The 16,762-nt window shown below is 47.1% G+C and overlaps 2 protein-coding genes across 5 annotated transcripts in view; one reads left to right on the top strand and one right to left on the bottom strand.

Annotated features, from left to right (window-relative positions):
• The window catches only part of LOC143986903 (uncharacterized), a 1,023,878-nt gene that overhangs the window by 417,951 nt on the left and 589,165 nt on the right, over positions 1–16,762 (top strand). The gene's annotated exons all lie outside the window — the stretch shown is intronic.
• Positions 2,017–10,852, bottom strand: LOC143989832 (uncharacterized). 4 transcript variants are annotated; one of them, XM_077490110.1, is made up of 9 exons: positions 10,816–10,852; positions 7,615–7,712; positions 6,019–6,145; positions 5,807–5,930; positions 5,593–5,690; positions 5,282–5,503; positions 4,996–5,202; positions 3,002–3,025; positions 2,017–2,559 (listed from the first exon to the last, which is right to left on the bottom strand). In XM_077490110.1, the coding sequence occupies exons 4-9, from the start codon at positions 5,889–5,891 to the stop codon at positions 2,557–2,559; spliced, it is 639 nt and encodes a 212-aa protein (XP_077346236.1). In that variant the 5' UTR covers positions 5,892–5,930; positions 6,019–6,145; positions 7,615–7,712; positions 10,816–10,852; the 3' UTR covers positions 2,017–2,556. The 4 variants fall into 4 exon arrangements, with proteins under 4 accessions (XP_077346236.1, XP_077346235.1, XP_077346234.1 ...); XM_077490109.1 differs by having other exon boundaries at positions 2,017–3,025; XM_077490108.1 differs by lacking the exons at positions 2,017–2,559; positions 3,002–3,025 and having other exon boundaries at positions 4,343–5,202.

The raw sequence follows: 16,762 nt of genomic DNA, 5'->3' as shown, positions 1-16,762 counted from the left end.
TTCAGATAATTCATTATTTCAGATAAATTCGTATTCATTACATTCAAAAACAGCCAAATTTGAAAGGAAATAATTCAATAGTTATTGGTTTCGAATTTTACTGATTTTCTTTTTTTCAGATTCTCGGATTTTCTAATTTTTGAATTTCTGAATTCTGAAAATTCAGAATTCGAAATTATGAAATTCAAAATTCGGATATTCGTATTTCGGAAATCTTAAAATGTAAAATTCGGAAATTCATAATTTGAAAAATTCAGAAGTTCGGAAATTTCAGAATTAACAGATTTGTCAAAATTCTTTAAAAAAGGAATTGGGAACTAAAGGAATTGCACATGTCTAGTCAATATATCTACAGCGGGCTCAGCAGACACGTAAGTCTGAGAGCCGATTTATCTTCCCTTGCAGACCTAGGAAAGGGGAGGCAGCTTCATCAAGAGTTCTGGCTACCTGGATCACAAAGGTTATTTCCTTGGTTTACACACAACAGGGCCTTGCTCCTCCGCAGTGTATAAGAACTCACTCCACTAGAGGGATGGGAGCCTCATGGGCATCCGTGGCAAAAGTCCTGGTTGAAGACATATGCAGGTCCGCTAGCTGGAGTTCTTGCAAGACTTTTGCTCATCATTTTAAATGAGATGTACTTTATGCTCGTTCTTCTTTATTCGGAACAGTCTGTGTTATCAGCTTCTTTGTGAAGTTAAAGTGTGGTGAATCATGGAATCTGGCAAATGTGTCTTTTCTTTCCCACCCTATATTGGCTAGGGCAGGGGTCTTCAAACTACGGCCCTCCAGTTGTTCAGGAAGTACAATTCCCATCATGCCAGGAATCTTCAAACTACGGCCCTCCAGCTGTTGTGGAATTACACGTCCCATGAGGCATTGTAAAACTCCGACATTCACAGACATGACTGGGCATGATGGAGTATATCTGAGGTGTATATCAGGGTGTGCTTCTTCCCCACATGAGAGCTGTGATGTCCAGCAACATTCATATAGAAGACATTTCCCACACTCAAGTCACTAATACACCTCGAGGGTTGTGTGGGGTCCCTGATGTACAGGAAGACAGGACTTCAGTGAGGAACAATTCCCTCACTCAGGACAGGGATATGGCTTCTCCACCGTGTGAGATCTCTGATGTGTGGAAAGATGGGACGTTTGTGAAAAACATTTCCCGCACTCAGGACAGGAATACGGCTTCTCCCCTGTGTGAGATCTCTGATGTGTGGAAAGACTGGACTTCCGTGAAAAACATTTCCCGCACTCAGGACAGGCATATGGCTTCTCACCCGTGTGAGATCTCTGATGTGTGGAAAGGTGGGACTTACGTGAAAAACATTTCCCACACTCAGGACAGGAATACGGCTTCTCCCCCATGTGAGATCTGTGATGTGTGGAAAGATGGGACTTCTCTGAAAAACATTTCCCACACTCAGGACAGGAATACGGCTTCTCCCCTGTGTGAGATCTCTGATGTCTGTAAAGATAAGACTTATCTGAAAAACATTTCCCGCACTCAGGACAGGAATCCGGCTTCTTCCCTGTGTGAGATCTTTTATGCACATTAAGATTGGATTTAGAAGGGAAACATTTCCCGCACTCAGTACAGGAAAGCCTCTTCTCTGTTGGAAGGACGGCCCCGTCCCGCACAGTCTGAGGTTCCACACATTGGGGCTGATTTACTAAGATGAATGCGCTGCGCCGGTTCATACCTCCATTTGTGCGCCAGATAAATTATCAACTGAGCGTATGAAGCGGCGCACGCATAAGCACAACACATAATATGCCGGTGCAATTCATAATAGCGCGCGCCGTATCATTAACAGTCCATTCACACAGGGGCAACACGACTTCCAGAGCGACTTTGGGAGGCAACTTGGACACGACTTGAGTGTGAATCACAAAAGAGAGGGTATGACAGGGTCACGTAAGTTTGTTGTGCCACATCCTAAAACATCACAACAGAGAAGAGGGGGTCCCCTGGGGGTGGACTTTTAAGGCACGTACAAATTATAATAGTATACAAATTATTTTATTACATAAAACCAACAAAAGGTAATTGAATATACAGTATACATTAAAAAGTACACCAACAGGTATATATACAACCAGTATTGATGCTATGTCGTATCATTCATTTGAACAGAAACACCCTACGCGTTTCGGAGCTTGGAAAAGCGTGTCCTTCTTCAGGGGTGTGTGGATACAATGTTTCTGTAGAATATAATAAATGGCAAGGAACAGGGTAGCACATTTATATAGTATCTAAACAGGTGATGACACACGGGTACAAAAAATAGTTAAACAGACACAATTTCAAAATACTTACAATACTGTTAACATGTATGACAATAGCCACTGGGCACCATTTGATAAAAGAACAAACAATTGTACAGGACCATATGGGTATATTTGACTCCGCCAATGCTCGAGGTATATGCCCCAGTCTATCTCTATTCAATAAAGTGTTGTAGAGATCCTGCAGGAGTGGTGTGAAAACAGGTCTGCAGTCCCCTATCGGGGGAAGAAGATTTTTTTTCATATGAACTGGGACTTTTAGGCCGCGTACACACGGGCGGACTGTTCGCCCAACTTTGTCCGCTGAACAGTGTTTGGGCGGACAGTCCGCTCGTGTGTGGGCTTTCAGCAGACAGTTTCAGCGGACAGTTTGACGAACAAGGTTTTTCGGAAATTCCGTAAAACTGTCCGCTGAAACCTTGTTTGAGCGAACAGTCCGCCCGTGTGTAGGCTTGTTCGTCAAACTAAGTTCCGCGCATGCTCAGAAAGGATTTACACGCCGAAAGTTATAATGCAGTGTATAGGACGTCGTATTTTTCGTCCCGTCGTACGTGCCGTTCACGTCATCGCGCACGGTTTCAGCAAACTGTTCGTTCGTCGTGTGTGGCCATGTCCGTCCATGCTAATTTTGAGCGGACTGTTTGCCGAAACTGTTTGACGGACAAAGTTGGGCGAACAGTCCGCCCGTGTGTACGCGGCCTTATAGTTGTTTTACCCAGAATAACACCTGGATAGGAAAAAATGAGAAATAAAAATTAATGATAGTAATTTGAATGGGGTAAGAATAAATATATATATAAATAAAGACTGAAAGTTAAATATTAAACAATGCTAACAAAAAAAATAAATAAACTATACTATTATAATTTGTACGTGCCTTAAAAGTCCACCCCCAGGGGACCCCATCTTCTCTGTTGTGAGTGTGAATCACAGGGCGACTTGGGGCAACTTACAACACGACTTTAAGTCGCCCTCAGGCCAGGCGACTTTAATAAAAAAAAAAAACAGCATGGTTTCCCCTCCAAGAGCATACCAGGCCTTTCAGTTCTGGCATGGATATTAAGGGGATCCCCACACACACACAAAAAAAAGGTGTGGGGGTCCCCCTCAAAATCCATACCAGACCCTTATCCGAGCATGCAACCTGGCAGGCCGCAGGAAAATAGGGGGGATGAGAGAGCGGCCCCCCCTCCTGAACTGTACTAGGCCACATGCCCTCAACATTGGGAGGATACTTTGGGGTCCCCCCCAAAGCACCTTGTCCCCATGTTGATGAGGACAAGGAGCTCATCCCCACAACCCTTGCTTATCGGAATCTGGAAGCCCCCTTTAACAAGGAGACCCCCAGATCCCGGCCTCACCCCGTGTGAAATGGTAAGGGTACTCTACCATTTCACCAAAAAAGTGACAAAAGTGTTATAAATGACAAGAGACAGTTTTTGACATTCCTTTATTAAAGTCTTCTTTCATTTCAGAAGAGGGAGGTGGAGTCACCGGATGGCACCACCCTCCGTTATATAAGAAGCATCACACAGCGGGAGCCTCCCATTGCACGGAGCGGCCCGAGAACGAAGAGAGACGCTGTGGAAGAAGATGCCGGATGAGAACACCGGAGCAAGAAGAAGAGGATCGGAAGAAGAAATGAAGAAGGAAGACCAGAAGAAAGAAGATGAAAGAAGACTTTAATAAAGGAATTGTCAAAAACTGTCTCTTGTCATTTTTTACACTTTTTTGGTGAAATGGTAAGGTTACTTTTGTACCCCCTTACCATTTCACACAGGGGGGAAGCCGGGATCTGGGGGTCCCCTTGTTAAAGGGGCTTCCAGATTCCGATAAGCCCCCCACCCGCAGACCCCCGCAACCACCGGCCAGGGTTGTGGGGATGAGGCCCTTGTCCTCATCAACATGGGGACAAGGTGATTTGGGGGGACCCCAAAGCATCCTCCCAATGTTGAGGGCATGTGGCCTGGTATGGTTCAGGAGGGGGGGTGCTCTCTCGCCCCCTTCTTTTCCTGCGGCCTGCCAGGTTGCGTGCTTGGATAAGGGTCTGGTATGGATTTTGAGGGGGACCCCCACGCATTTTTTTTTCTTAATCCTAACATGAGTTGTGTGCAAATAGCTTTTAAAAAACCCATAGAAGTGAACCAGCGCAAAAAAATTAAAAAAAAGTCAAGTTGAGAGGTGCGCCTGTTCAACTTATGCAAATGAACCTACGTGGCTTGACATTTACTAAGATTTTGCCGGCGCAGTGAACCAGAGCACTTGAACGGGTGCAAATGTCGCTTGCGCATGCGCAGTGCATAAATTGACCTAGCGCAGTTCCAAGTGTATTTGCAGGCGCAGCAAGCTTGCTCAGAGGAAGTTACTTTTCCATTCCATTCTGGGCATATTTGTTACTTGGACAGTCATATCTATACTTCCTCACATCACCCCCATCATATTCGCACTTCCAGCTTCTTTTAATTCAGAGTTGAAGATGCCGTGCGCCAGGTCTATAGCGGCGCACAGATCGCGGCCGCCTGTGCGCCGGCATGCTCATAGTAAATGGGGAATTGCGCTGTGTTACAGGTGAAAATGCTTTGTGAATACGAAAACGGCTGTTGAGCGTTGTCGTGCGCCACAACTCATGGTGCAAATGCTTTGTAAATCAGTCCCATTGTCTCTATAAGTGTGTTTGATAACCTCCATCCCACCAACCTTGTAAAAGTGAGGGATCGTGTGATCTTCCTGTGTGGAATCCCGGGAATACAGAGGACGGGGACATCTCTCTGGTGGGTTCCTGGTATTTGGTGGCTCCATCATATCCTTGTGTCCTTCTGAAAACTTCTCCATCACTCCATACTCCTCATCCTCCTCTTTATACTCTTCTTTAACATCAATATTATCATCCCCGAGGTTTCCACTCTGAATATATAATAAAACATTCATTGTAACAATCATGCTGTGTATAAATCAGAACTACCAATAATTGCCAATCATCTACCTGATGATGGTGGGGGATGGTGTGACCTTCCTGTGTGGAATCCCGGGAATACAGAGGACGGGGAAATCTCTCTGGTGGGTTTGTGTAGCTGGATGACTCCACCATGGTGTCCTGGTACAGATCTTTGTGTTCTTTTAGAGATTCCTCCATCACCCCATCCTCATCATCCTCCTCTTTTATCTCTTCTTTAACCTCAACTTTAGAATCTCTCAGGTTTCCACTCTGAATATATAATAAAAATGACATCAATGGTAACAATGCAGATAATGTACAGATCCTAATGATACTATCAGTGATTGTTCCTCATCTACCTGATGATGGTGGGGGATGGTGTGACCTTCCTGTGTGGAATCCCGGGAATACAGAGGACGGGGACATCTCTCTGGTGGGTTCTCATTACTGGATCCATCTGTAGGAAACACACACACTGACTGAATACATTGTTTCTATGTGTTTATCAGATGATGGGGGATCTAGGTGGACCCTCCGTACTGCTCTCTCCTTTACAATAAAGTCTCCTTTTACCCGGTGATGTGAGGGGCGGCTGATTGTCCATCATGACGTCCTTGTAGAGATCCTTGTGTCCTTCTAAATACTCCCACTCCTCCATGGAGAAATAGACAGTGACATCCTGACACCTTATAGGAACCTGACACACACAATGATACAGTCACCATCCAGACACATCCCTTGTCTGTTACTGGATAATGTCCCAGAATTCCCAGAATCCTCCTCACCTCTCCTCCATCATCTCTCTGGTGACTTCTAGAATCTTCTTTGTATTTCTCTATTCTATCAGGGAGGGAGGTGGAGGCAATGTGATGTCATATGATCTCCAGACTTCACAGGAGGAAAACTCTAGATCTGAACACAAAGAGTAAAATCAAATGATATTCCCAGAATCCTCCTCACCTCTCCATTCAGGTCTCCATTTCATTAAAGCCCCACTTCAGACTGAGGTATTATTTTCCCACACAGAACACCCACAATACGCAGGTTAAATCCTTGTTGCAGGTATTCTGACATCATTATATACAATGCAGGACCAACAGTCTCAATTTGATAGTGAGGGTGCCAAGACTCCGCCCACATCCTAATGCCCCGCACACACAATCAGAAATTCTGCCAGCAAAAGTCGGATGAGAGCTTTCGGTCAGAAATTCTGACCGTGTGTACGCTTCATCAGACTTTTGCTGGCAGAATTCCAGCCAGCAAAAGATTGAGAGCAGGGTCTCTATTTTTTCAGTCCGAAAAAGTTCCTATCTGAAAATGCATTCGTCTGTATGTAATTCGGATGCGCCAAAAATCACGCATGCTAGGAAACAATTTGATGCATGCTCAGAAGCATTGAACTTTCTCGGCTCGTCGTCGTGTTGGACGTCACCGTGTTCTCGATGGTCGAAAGTTCAGAGAACTTTTGTGTGACCGTGTGTATGCAAGGCAAGCTTAAAGAGGAAGTAAACTGTCACAAACTAGGGGGAGGCCGAGATGCTGAGAGGGCTCCCCTTGCGGCCGAGTGCAGCACAACCCTGAAGATGACACAGGGATGCAGTGCCCACAGTAGCACAGGTTGCCTGGTAGCAGCAGCAGATGATAACAGCTTAGTAGACAAGTCTCTGGAGGCAATTGTGCAAGGAAGTTCAGGATAAACAAAGTCCAGAAGCAGGGTCAAGCCAGGCCGAGGGTCAAACACGGAAGATCAGTCCTGAGGTCGGAGCAACGGATCCTGAGCTGAAGACCAGAGAGCAGAAGCCAAGCCAAGCCGAGGTCGGGTGCAGGGAGCAGACAAGGAACGTCGAGTACAAGCCAGAGGTAGGAGCCAGGAGAACAACAGAAGCAGGTCAAACAAGCCGGGTCGGTACACAGGAGATCAGACAGCAGGAATCACGGACACAGGTACACAGGAGAAGCTAACGATAATCCAGCGATGCGGTACTGTCAGGTGAGCGTTTAAATAGGCAAGGAGCCTGGGTCACGTCGTGTGCGCGTTATGGCGTTCGTACGCCTACGACGTGTAACGTTATGCGTTCGTATCATACTGCGTACTCGCGCTCAATCGGACGCAACGTCAGGCGTTCGTCTAGGAACCACATTGCGCCTCCGTGAGCGCTGACGCGTGTTAATACGAACGTACCTCGCGAGGTTGTGCCTATTTCCCTGACAGTGCCTCCCCCCAAGGGGCAGCCTCCGGATGCCTAAACGAGCCCATCTTTCGGGATGACGGCTGCGAAACCTGTGTATAAGCCTAGGAGCATGTACATAACTTGCAGGTTCCCAAGAATTCTCTTCAGCAGAATACCCCTTCCACTTAATTAGAAACTGGGTTGTCCTACCTCTCCGACGACAGTCAAGGATAGACTCAACTTCAAATTCAGTTTCATCACCAACCTGAACCGGAGGCGGGGGCACTTCTTCTCTCCCTGAAAAAGGACTGAAGATGACATGTTTAAGGAGAGAAACATGAAACACAGGATGGATTCTGAAAGATTTAGGCAGAATAAGTTCAAACGCTACAGGGTTAATTTCACGTTTAATCTCGAAAGGACCCAGGAATTTAGGTCCCAACTTCCGGGCCCCCAGGATCTAGCGTTAGCCCCTTTGTTACGCTGGCAGGTTGTACAGGAGTCAACGTACTTTTTACAGTCCGATCTTAGGGTAGGCCACCATAAGGACCGCTGCACAAGGTCAAGTGTCTTCCGGACTCCAAAGTGACCAGCTAGTTGGTGGTCGTGAAAGGTCTTTAATACGAGTAACCTGGCTTGCTGGGGAACAAAAATCTTACCCTGATGCCATAGAAGCCCTTCTTGGCTTCTCAGGGAAGAAACTTCAGTTTCCGTACACTGACTGGAGGCCTGCACAATTGAAGCTCTTAGATCCGGTTGGATTAGTAGGAAATTTTGGGGAGACAAAATTGTACTGGGTGGGATTCCTTCTGGGGTATCTGGGAACATTCGGGACAACGCGTCTGCTTTGCCATTCTTTGATCCTGGGCGATAGGTTACATGGAAATTGAACCTCGAGAAGAATAAAGCCCATCGGGCCTGTCGGGGTCTTAGACGTTTGGCCGTGCGGAGGTATTCTAAGTTTTTATGATCGGTAAAAACCAGAATGGGGTGAGCGGCACCCTCCAGGAGATACCTCCACTCTTCAAGGGCGGTTTTGATTGCCAGAGTGTCAGAGAAAAAAAAACTGGATTGAGGGACATTGGGAGGAGGAGCTGTGAGGTCAGTGTGATGTCATAGGACATATAGACTCTGGATGGAGGGACATTGGGAGGAGGAGCTGTGAGGTCAATGTGATGTCATAGGACATATAGACTCTGGATGGGTGGACATTGGGAGGAGGAGCTATGAGGTCAGTGTGATGTCATAGGACATATAGACTCTGGATGGAGGGACATTGGGAGGAGGAGCTGTGAGGTCAGTGTGATGTCATAGGCCATATAGACTCTGGATGGATGGACATTGGGAGGAGGAGCTGTGAGATCAGTGTGATGTCATAGGACATATAGACTCTGGATGGAGGGACATTGGGGGGAGGAGCTGTGAGGTCAGTGTGATGTCATATGACATATAGACTCTGTATGGGGGGACATTGGGAGGGGGAGATTTGAGGGGTCCTCTATATGAGGCTCCTGTGAAAACCAAATCATTGTTTATGGGTGTGTCCTTCCTCTCCTAAACTGAAGAGTGAACTTTGACCTTTACCATACAGAAATCTGTCAGGAATGTGTGAAAGTAAGCTCTCATGTGATCAGGTGACGTGCGGAGGAACAGAGTGTAAATAGCAGACAATTTTCTCCAGAGCTCCTAATGGTGGGGATGGATTTGGCTGAGTACTGGTGCCAAGTTTCCACCCCGCAGGATCACTGCAGGTGTGGAGAAAAGCTGTGTAAGAGGATATGGAGGAGAGATGAGGAGATCCAGGAATCAGGATAAAGATCAGGATAAGCAACAGACGAACGCATCCAAGAGATGAAGCCGGGGTCACTACACAGAAAATCAATCCAAGGAAACAACAGGCAGGACGAGGAATAGCAAGAAGGAGCTCAGAGACAAATGAGAATATTGTTCAGCCAATGGGAGATGATCTCAGCATGACTGACATAATGAAGGAGATGAGGGGGAGGGGAGGAAGTCACTTATGGCGGGGCTTGACAAGTTTGCTTTGAATCTAGGAGCCAGCTAAAAAAGTTAGGAGAACGTTTTTTAGAGCAGTGTGGGTCGTCAGCACCTGGGGACGGGCAAGTAATGTGTGAGTAATCTGTGAGGTGCAGAATGTAGGACATGGTGTATAGGGTGCATGAGATGGATGCATGACATGAGGTACAGAACACAGGACATGGGGTGATGGATACCGGAGAAGACTGTAGGTCACTGCAGGGGTGCAGTGTGCAGAATGCAAGACAGGGGGTGCAGGGTACCAGAGAAGGATGCAGGGCATGTGGTACAGGGTGCACGATGCAGGACATGGGGAGCCGAGTGCAGAACAAAGGCCATGGGATACAGGGTACAAGAGATGGGTGCAGGACATAGGGTGCAGGGGAAGGGTACAGTGTGCAGAACATGGGATTTGGGTACCGGAGAAGGGTGGGGACATGATATGCAGGGGAAGGGTACAGTGTGCAGAATGTGGGGTGCAGGACATGGGGTGCAGAACGCAGGACATGGGGTGCAGAGCGCAGGACATGGGGTGCAGAGCGCAGGACATGGGATTCGGGTGCCGGGTACCGGAGAAGGGTGGGGGACATGATATGCAGGGGAAGGCTACAGTGTGCAGAATGTGGGGTGCAGAATGCAGGACATGGGGTGCACAACGCAGGACATGGGATTCGGGTGCCGGGTAACGGAGAAGGGTGCGGGACATGACATGCAGGGGAAGGGTACAGTGTGCAGAATGTGGGGTGCAGAACACAGGACAAAGTGTGCAGGACATGGGATTCGGGGGTGAAAAACATGGGGTGCAGAAAGCAGGACATGGTGTGCAGGGTTGAGGTCAACGAAGGACATGGGGTGGAGGGTTGAGGTCAACGAAGGACATGGGGTGGAGGGTGGCATTCAGAGGACGTGTCGTGCAGTACGCAGGACACGGAGTGCAGTGAGAATGGGCTGACAAGAGCCCAGGGGCCAGGACACCATTTCTAGTCACCATGGTGACCTGGGATTTGCTGAGCCCTGAATTACGGTGACCATAGAGACATGGAAATTCAGCTGGTTCAGCAGGGATCGGTCACATTTCCATCCATGTGTGGTCACTGCCGGATAAAAGTCACTCTATCAGCGGCTGCAGCCAATAGCTTCATCACTGATCTGTGTATTCTGAGAGCGGAGGAGCGCCCCCCATTGTCAGAATACAATAGTGCAGCGGGGAGGATTCCCCCATCCCCCTCCAATGTGTGGATGGGGGAATCACTTACGTTTTTTCCTCTCATCCCGCTGGATGAACGATAAAACTGAACCATGTATGGCCAGCTTTGGAAGGAAGATATATTCATCATCAACTGATCCCCCTGAAGGGGTTAATCTACATATTACCTTCTCTGCCACCAGATCCAGCAACGTCTCCTCTCTACGTCCTTCCAAATGGAATGTCCTGTATACATGACATCACTTCCTGTCTTCCATAGAGACTTCCTGTCTGGGTAGAAGTGAGATCACCACCTTGTGGAAATCAGAGGAACTGCAGCCCTGAGAAACGTGTGTGTATGTATGTACTGTATATCCTTATAGATGGGTCATCTCCACTCCCACCAAGGGGGATAGAAATATATTACTGCTGGGGGGGGGGGAGACATTTTGGCCCCTTTGATTTTGCAGTAAAATTGATGTCAGATTTAGTCATGTAGAACATCTGTTATATGGATACAAAGAACCCCAGCCGAGAGTAAAGGGTGGAAATGGCTCCTGATCCCCAGATTTGGGCAATTATGTCACCAATATAAATAGAATAAAACCCGCGCTATGTGTAACAACTCAAATACCTACAGAAATAACTTATACCGGACTGCTGCTGTAACAAAGGTAAGTGTTCCCTTTATCAACTAGAAGAGCATTATGTGTCACAGCGCTGTCCTATTGTGTATGCACATAAATCATCACAAATACACTAAAATATGTGGAGACATTCATATATAAAGTGCTAGGGGCTCAAATAATATTCTCTGCAGATCTACTGCTTCCACTTTACACCTACTTCACTGATCTTATGGTGTTTATCAATAAATGAAGTAAACTGATCCATGTGCAAATTCATATACAACATAAAGTGCTTTGTGCTCAAGATGCTGTTCACTGCAGATCCACTGCTTCCACTTTGCATCCACTTCATCAATCTTATAATATTTTCTGCTATATTAAATAAACTAAAATCTGTGCAAATTCATGTAATCATTCAATATTTTGTACTTAATATAGTGTTCTCTGCAAGTCCATTGTTTCCACTTTGCATCTACTTCATTTTGCTGAAAACAAATCCACCAATCAATGAAAAGTTGATAAGGTGTAAAGTTCTCGGTGCTCCAAACTATGGCAGCTGTAGTATAGCCACGCCTTCTTCCACCTCTTACACACGTGATGGTGAGGGCGCCCTCTTAGTGCTGATTTTTATTGATTTCTGGATTTATTTATTTTTTAGCAAAATATGTTTTTTGAAGTAGATGCAAAGTGGAAGCAGCAGACTTGCAGAGAACACTGTATTGAGCAAAAAATTGTGTATGATTACATGAATTTGCACAGATTTTTATTTTATTTTATATAGCAGCAAATAGTATAAATTAATGAAGTAGGTGAAAAGTGGAGGCAGTGGATCTGCAGAGAACAGCATCCTGAGCACAAAGCACTTTATGTTGTATATGAATTTGCACATGGATCAGTTTACTTAATTTGTTGATAAACACCATAAGATGAGTGAAGTAGGTGTAAAGTGGAAGCAGTAGATCTGCAGAGAATATTATTTGAGCCCCTAGCACCTTATATATGAATGTCTCCACATATTTTAGTGTATTTGTGATGATTTATGTGCACACACAATAGGACAGCGCTGTGACACATAATGCTCTTCTAGCTGATAAAGGGAACACTTACCTTTGTTACAGCAGCAGTCCGGTATAAGTTATTTCTGTAGGTATTTGAGTTGTTACACATAGCGCGGGTTTTACTCTATTTATATTGGTGACATCATTGCCCAAATCTGGGGATCAGGAGCCATTTCCACCCTTTACTCTCGGCTGGGGTTCTTTGCAGGTAGGTGCAGTGTGGGGGGGGGGGGGGGCGGAGCCCCCCCCGCCACGAAAGTAAAAAATCAAAACAAAAAAAAAGATCGAGCTTGGAAGGTCATAGCTCGGTGACCTGGGGTCACAGGTAGTGATGGACGAACTTCCGACGGGACGTTTCGCGAACGCGGCCGATAGTTCGCGAACCGTAACGCTCACAGCGGGCCCCATTGACTTCAATGGGAGGTGTACTTTACAAACCTACAGGTCATATTTGCAGCCACAAAATAATTACTAGCTGTGCAAACATAGTCCCACCACATGGCCAATGACATAACACATGTATGAGGTGAATCTGGGATCGACAACTACAAGCATTCTTTTTTTATATGTGAAATTCTGACAATTCAGGACTCAGGAGGCAATGGAGGCGAGGGAAGGTCAGGGTAGGCAAAGAAGAGGGTGCAGGAGATGATCACCAGCACCGTGATATAGACCACTGACACCTGCACTGTGATAGAGTGATCTGACACCAGCACCGTGATAGAGAGCACTGACATCAGCACCGTGATATACAGCACTGACACCTGCACCGTAAGCAGCCCCAGGAGGAAGTCAGCACAGCACAGGGATGGTGGGAGCCCCTCATAATAAGCAGCTCCAGGAGGAAGTCAGGACAGCACAGGGATGGTGGGAGCCCCTCATAATAAGCAGCCCCAGGAGGATGTCAGCATATCACAGGGATGGTGGGAGCCCCTCATAATAAGCAGCCCCAGAAGGAAGTCAGCATAGCACAGGGATGGTGGGAGCCCCTCATAATAAGCAACCCCAGGAGGAAGTCAGCATAGCACAGGGATGGTGGGAGCCCCTCATAATAAGCAGCCCCAGGAGGATGTCAGCATAGCACAGGGATAGTGGGAGCCCCTCATAATAAGCAGCCCCAGGAGGAAGTCAGCACAGCACAGGGATGGTGGGAGCCCCTCATAATAAGCAGCCCCAGGAGGAAGTCAGCACAGCACAGGGATGGTGGGAGCCCCTCATAATAAGCAGCCCCAGGAGGAAGTCAGCATAGCACAGGGATGGTGGGAGCCCCTCATAATAAGAAGCCCCAGGAGGAAGTCAGCACAGCACAGGGATGGTGGGAGCCCCTCATAATATGCACAGCAGAGGTACAGCCCCAGGAGGAAGTCAGCACAGCACAGGGATGGTGGGAGCCCCTCATAATAAGCAGCCCCAGGAGGAAGTCAGCACAGGGATGGTGGGAGCCCCTCATAATATGCACAGCAGAGGTACAGGCCCAGGAGCAAGTCAGCATAGCACAGGGATGGTGGGAGCCCCTCATAATGAGCATAGCACAGGGATGGTGGGACGGCATGATGGAAGGTGGAGTGGAGGACAATTGTGAGGAGAGAGGAGAAGTAGAAGACGAGGCTGGATGGTGAGAGCCTGGAGTGTGGCTTTGTGTGTTCCGTTGCTCCCACTGGGCTCGGTGATGGCAGCTCATGTGCCGTCTTAAGGCGGTCATCCCTAGGTGAGTGTTGGGCTTACCGCGACTTATGCGTTGACTGCAAAGATTGCAGATGGCAACGCTCTTGTCAGCAGCGAACAAATTAAAAAAAGGCCACACTGCGGAGCCATATTCTGGGGTCCTGGGAGCACCAGATGTGACCATACATGGTTGATGCCTCGCTCCTGATACATTAGCAGTCTGCTTTGTCCCTCCTGTGCAATGTAAGTTATTCCTGCTTCTCCTCCCTATCTGCTGGTCCATATCTCCCTCTGAACTCCCCTCCTCTTCCTCTCTTGTGGGTACCCACGTGACATCACTAGGCACGTCATCATCGACGTCACCTTCCCCACCGCTATAATTAGAGATCTCGGAGTAGGCAGCAACACCGGGGACCAACCTCCTCCTTGGGCTGATCTGGGTACTGTCGTCAGACTGCTGAGTGGCGGTTGTTGCTACCTCCTCTTCCTGATCCAATGCCAAGAGTGGCTGCGCATCGGAAATGTCTTGATATGGATCGGAAAATAATTCCTGTGACTCAAGCGGAAGGTATATGGTGGTGGTGGTGTTGTTGGTGGGAGTGTCTTTGGGGTGCACACAGCAGAGAGTGAAGAGGGTGCAGATCGAGAGGATGAGGAGGGTGCAGAAGAGTAAGGCTGAGTGAGCCACTCAACCAAGTCTGGTGCGTCCTTTGATGTAATTGAACGCACCTTCTGCAACTTCCCACTTTGGCTCAAGTCTGTTGCTCCTGCCCTACCCCTACCACCCCTGCGGAAGGGCCTGTCTCTTCCTCTGCCGGTCATTTTTTAAATGACCCTGTGACAAAAGTCTCTAGAGAAGTGCAGTATGTATGTGGAAGAAGGTATATAACATCCCGATTCAATCTGTCATTTTTGGAGACCACTGGTCTATCACACCAGTTATAATACTTTTTTTTAAATTGCGTTTGTAATTGCGTTTGTCACTCTTTGTAGTATCGCTGCAGAACCGCTCAGCAGTCACAATGCTGCACAGTGGAAATGCACTATACTATTCTTTCTATATGTGCAAGTATTTTAGTCGTGTATTATACCCCTATATACTGCACACCAAATAGTACACCTATACCAGTCCTTAAAAGGACCTTTGTGGACCTAGTAGCTAGTGATTTGCAGACTGTCCCTAAGTCCCTACACTGATAAAAGGCTGTAGAATCGGTCAGCAGTCAAGTATAAGAGTCTTTCTATATTTGAAAGAAAGTATATTATACGTGTACAACCTTATATACTGTACACCTTTAGCAGTCCTTAAAAGGATCTTTGTGGACCTAATAGTAATAGCTAGTGATTAAACTGACTGTCCCTGCTCCACACAGGGTCCTGTCCCTACACTGACAAAAGACAGCTGCAGAATCGGTCAGCAGTGCACTCAGCAATCAGCAGCACAGCAGTGCACTGAACCCTATATACTGTACACCTATACCAGTCCTTAAAAGGACTTTTGTGGATCTAATAGCTAGTGATTTGTGTCACTACAGTCTGTCCCTGCTCCACACTGCAACCCGGCGGTCGGCTCCACACAGCAACCTCTCCCTACACTGACAAAAGACAGAATGTAAAATGGCCGCCAGATCAGGTCTATTTATAAGGTAGGGGGTATGTCCAATTGTCCATGTGCTGAAATGTCTCAATTGGCTCTCCTGTTTACATTGTTAAAGAACTTTGACCCATGATGACACATCCATCATGGGGTACAGGACAGCCAATTGAGACGTTTCAGCACATGGACAATTGGACATTCACCCTACCTTATAAATAAACCTGATCTAGCGGCCATTTTACATTCTGTCTTTTGTCAGTGTAGGGAGAGGTTTCTGTGTGGAACCGACCGCTGGGCGAACCGCAAGGCCATCCCTAATCACAATGTCTTTATGGATGAAGTGGATGACCCAGTTTATATATTATTTATTGCTTTACAGCTTTCATCACTCCAGAATTTATTATTTTATGTACAGTATTAGTGATGGACGAACTTCCGACGGGACGTTTCGCGAACGCGGACCGCGAACGCGGCCGATAGTTTGCGAAACGGAAAGTTTGCGGCGGGCCCCATTGACTTCAATGGGAGGCGAACTTTGCAAACCTTTAGGTCAAATTTGCAGCCACAAAATAATTATTAGCTGGGCAAACATAGTCCCACCACATGGCCAATGACATAATACATGTATGAGGTGAATTTGGGATCGACAACTACAAGCATTCTTTTTTTATATGGGAAATTGTTGTGACAATTCAGGACTGTGGAGTGCATGAAGGCAATGGAGGTGAGGGAAGGTCAGGGACCAAAGTAGGCAAAGAAGAGGGTGCAGGAGATGATCACCAGCAGCGTGACATACAGCAATGACGCCTGCACCGTGATAGAGTCATCTGACAGCAGCACCGTGATACAGAGCACTGATATCAGCAGCGTGACATACAGCAATGACACCTGCACCGTGATAGAGTCATCTGACAACAGCACCGTGATAGAGAGCACTGACATCAGCAGCGTGACATAAAGCACTGACATCAGCACCGTGATATACAGCACTGACAGCAGCGCCGTGATAGAGAGCACTGACATCAGAAGCGTGACATTAAGCACTGACATCAGCACCGTGATATACTGCACTGACAGCAGCACCGTGATAGAGAGCACTGACATCAGAAGCGTGACATTAAGCACTGACATCAGCACCGTGATATACAGCACTGACAGCAGCAGCGTGATAGAGAGCACTGACATC

This window comes from Lithobates pipiens, unplaced genomic scaffold (genome assembly GCF_037356315.1).
Source record: "Lithobates pipiens isolate NorthernLeopardFrog02 unplaced genomic scaffold, aLitPip1_a1.2 Scaffold_18, whole genome shotgun sequence".
In the NCBI taxonomy this organism is placed as follows: Eukaryota; Metazoa; Chordata; class Amphibia; order Anura; family Ranidae; genus Lithobates; species Lithobates pipiens.
The sequence above is the reverse complement of the archived record's forward strand: the minus strand, read 5'-3'. Positions and strand labels throughout refer to the sequence as shown.

Coding starts and splice junctions, on each gene's coding strand:
- LOC143989832 (XM_077490108.1), bottom strand. CDS start 5,891: ATGGAGGAGTGGGAGTATTTAGAAGGACACAAGGATCTCTACAAGGAC. Junction 5,691..5,806: donor GCCGCCCCTCACATCACCGG/GTAAAAGGAGAC, acceptor TGTTTCCTACAG/ATGGATCCAGTAATGAGAAC. Junction 5,203..5,281: donor CCATCCCCCACCATCATCAG/GTAGATGATTGG, acceptor TTATATATTCAG/AGTGGAAACCTCGGGGATGA.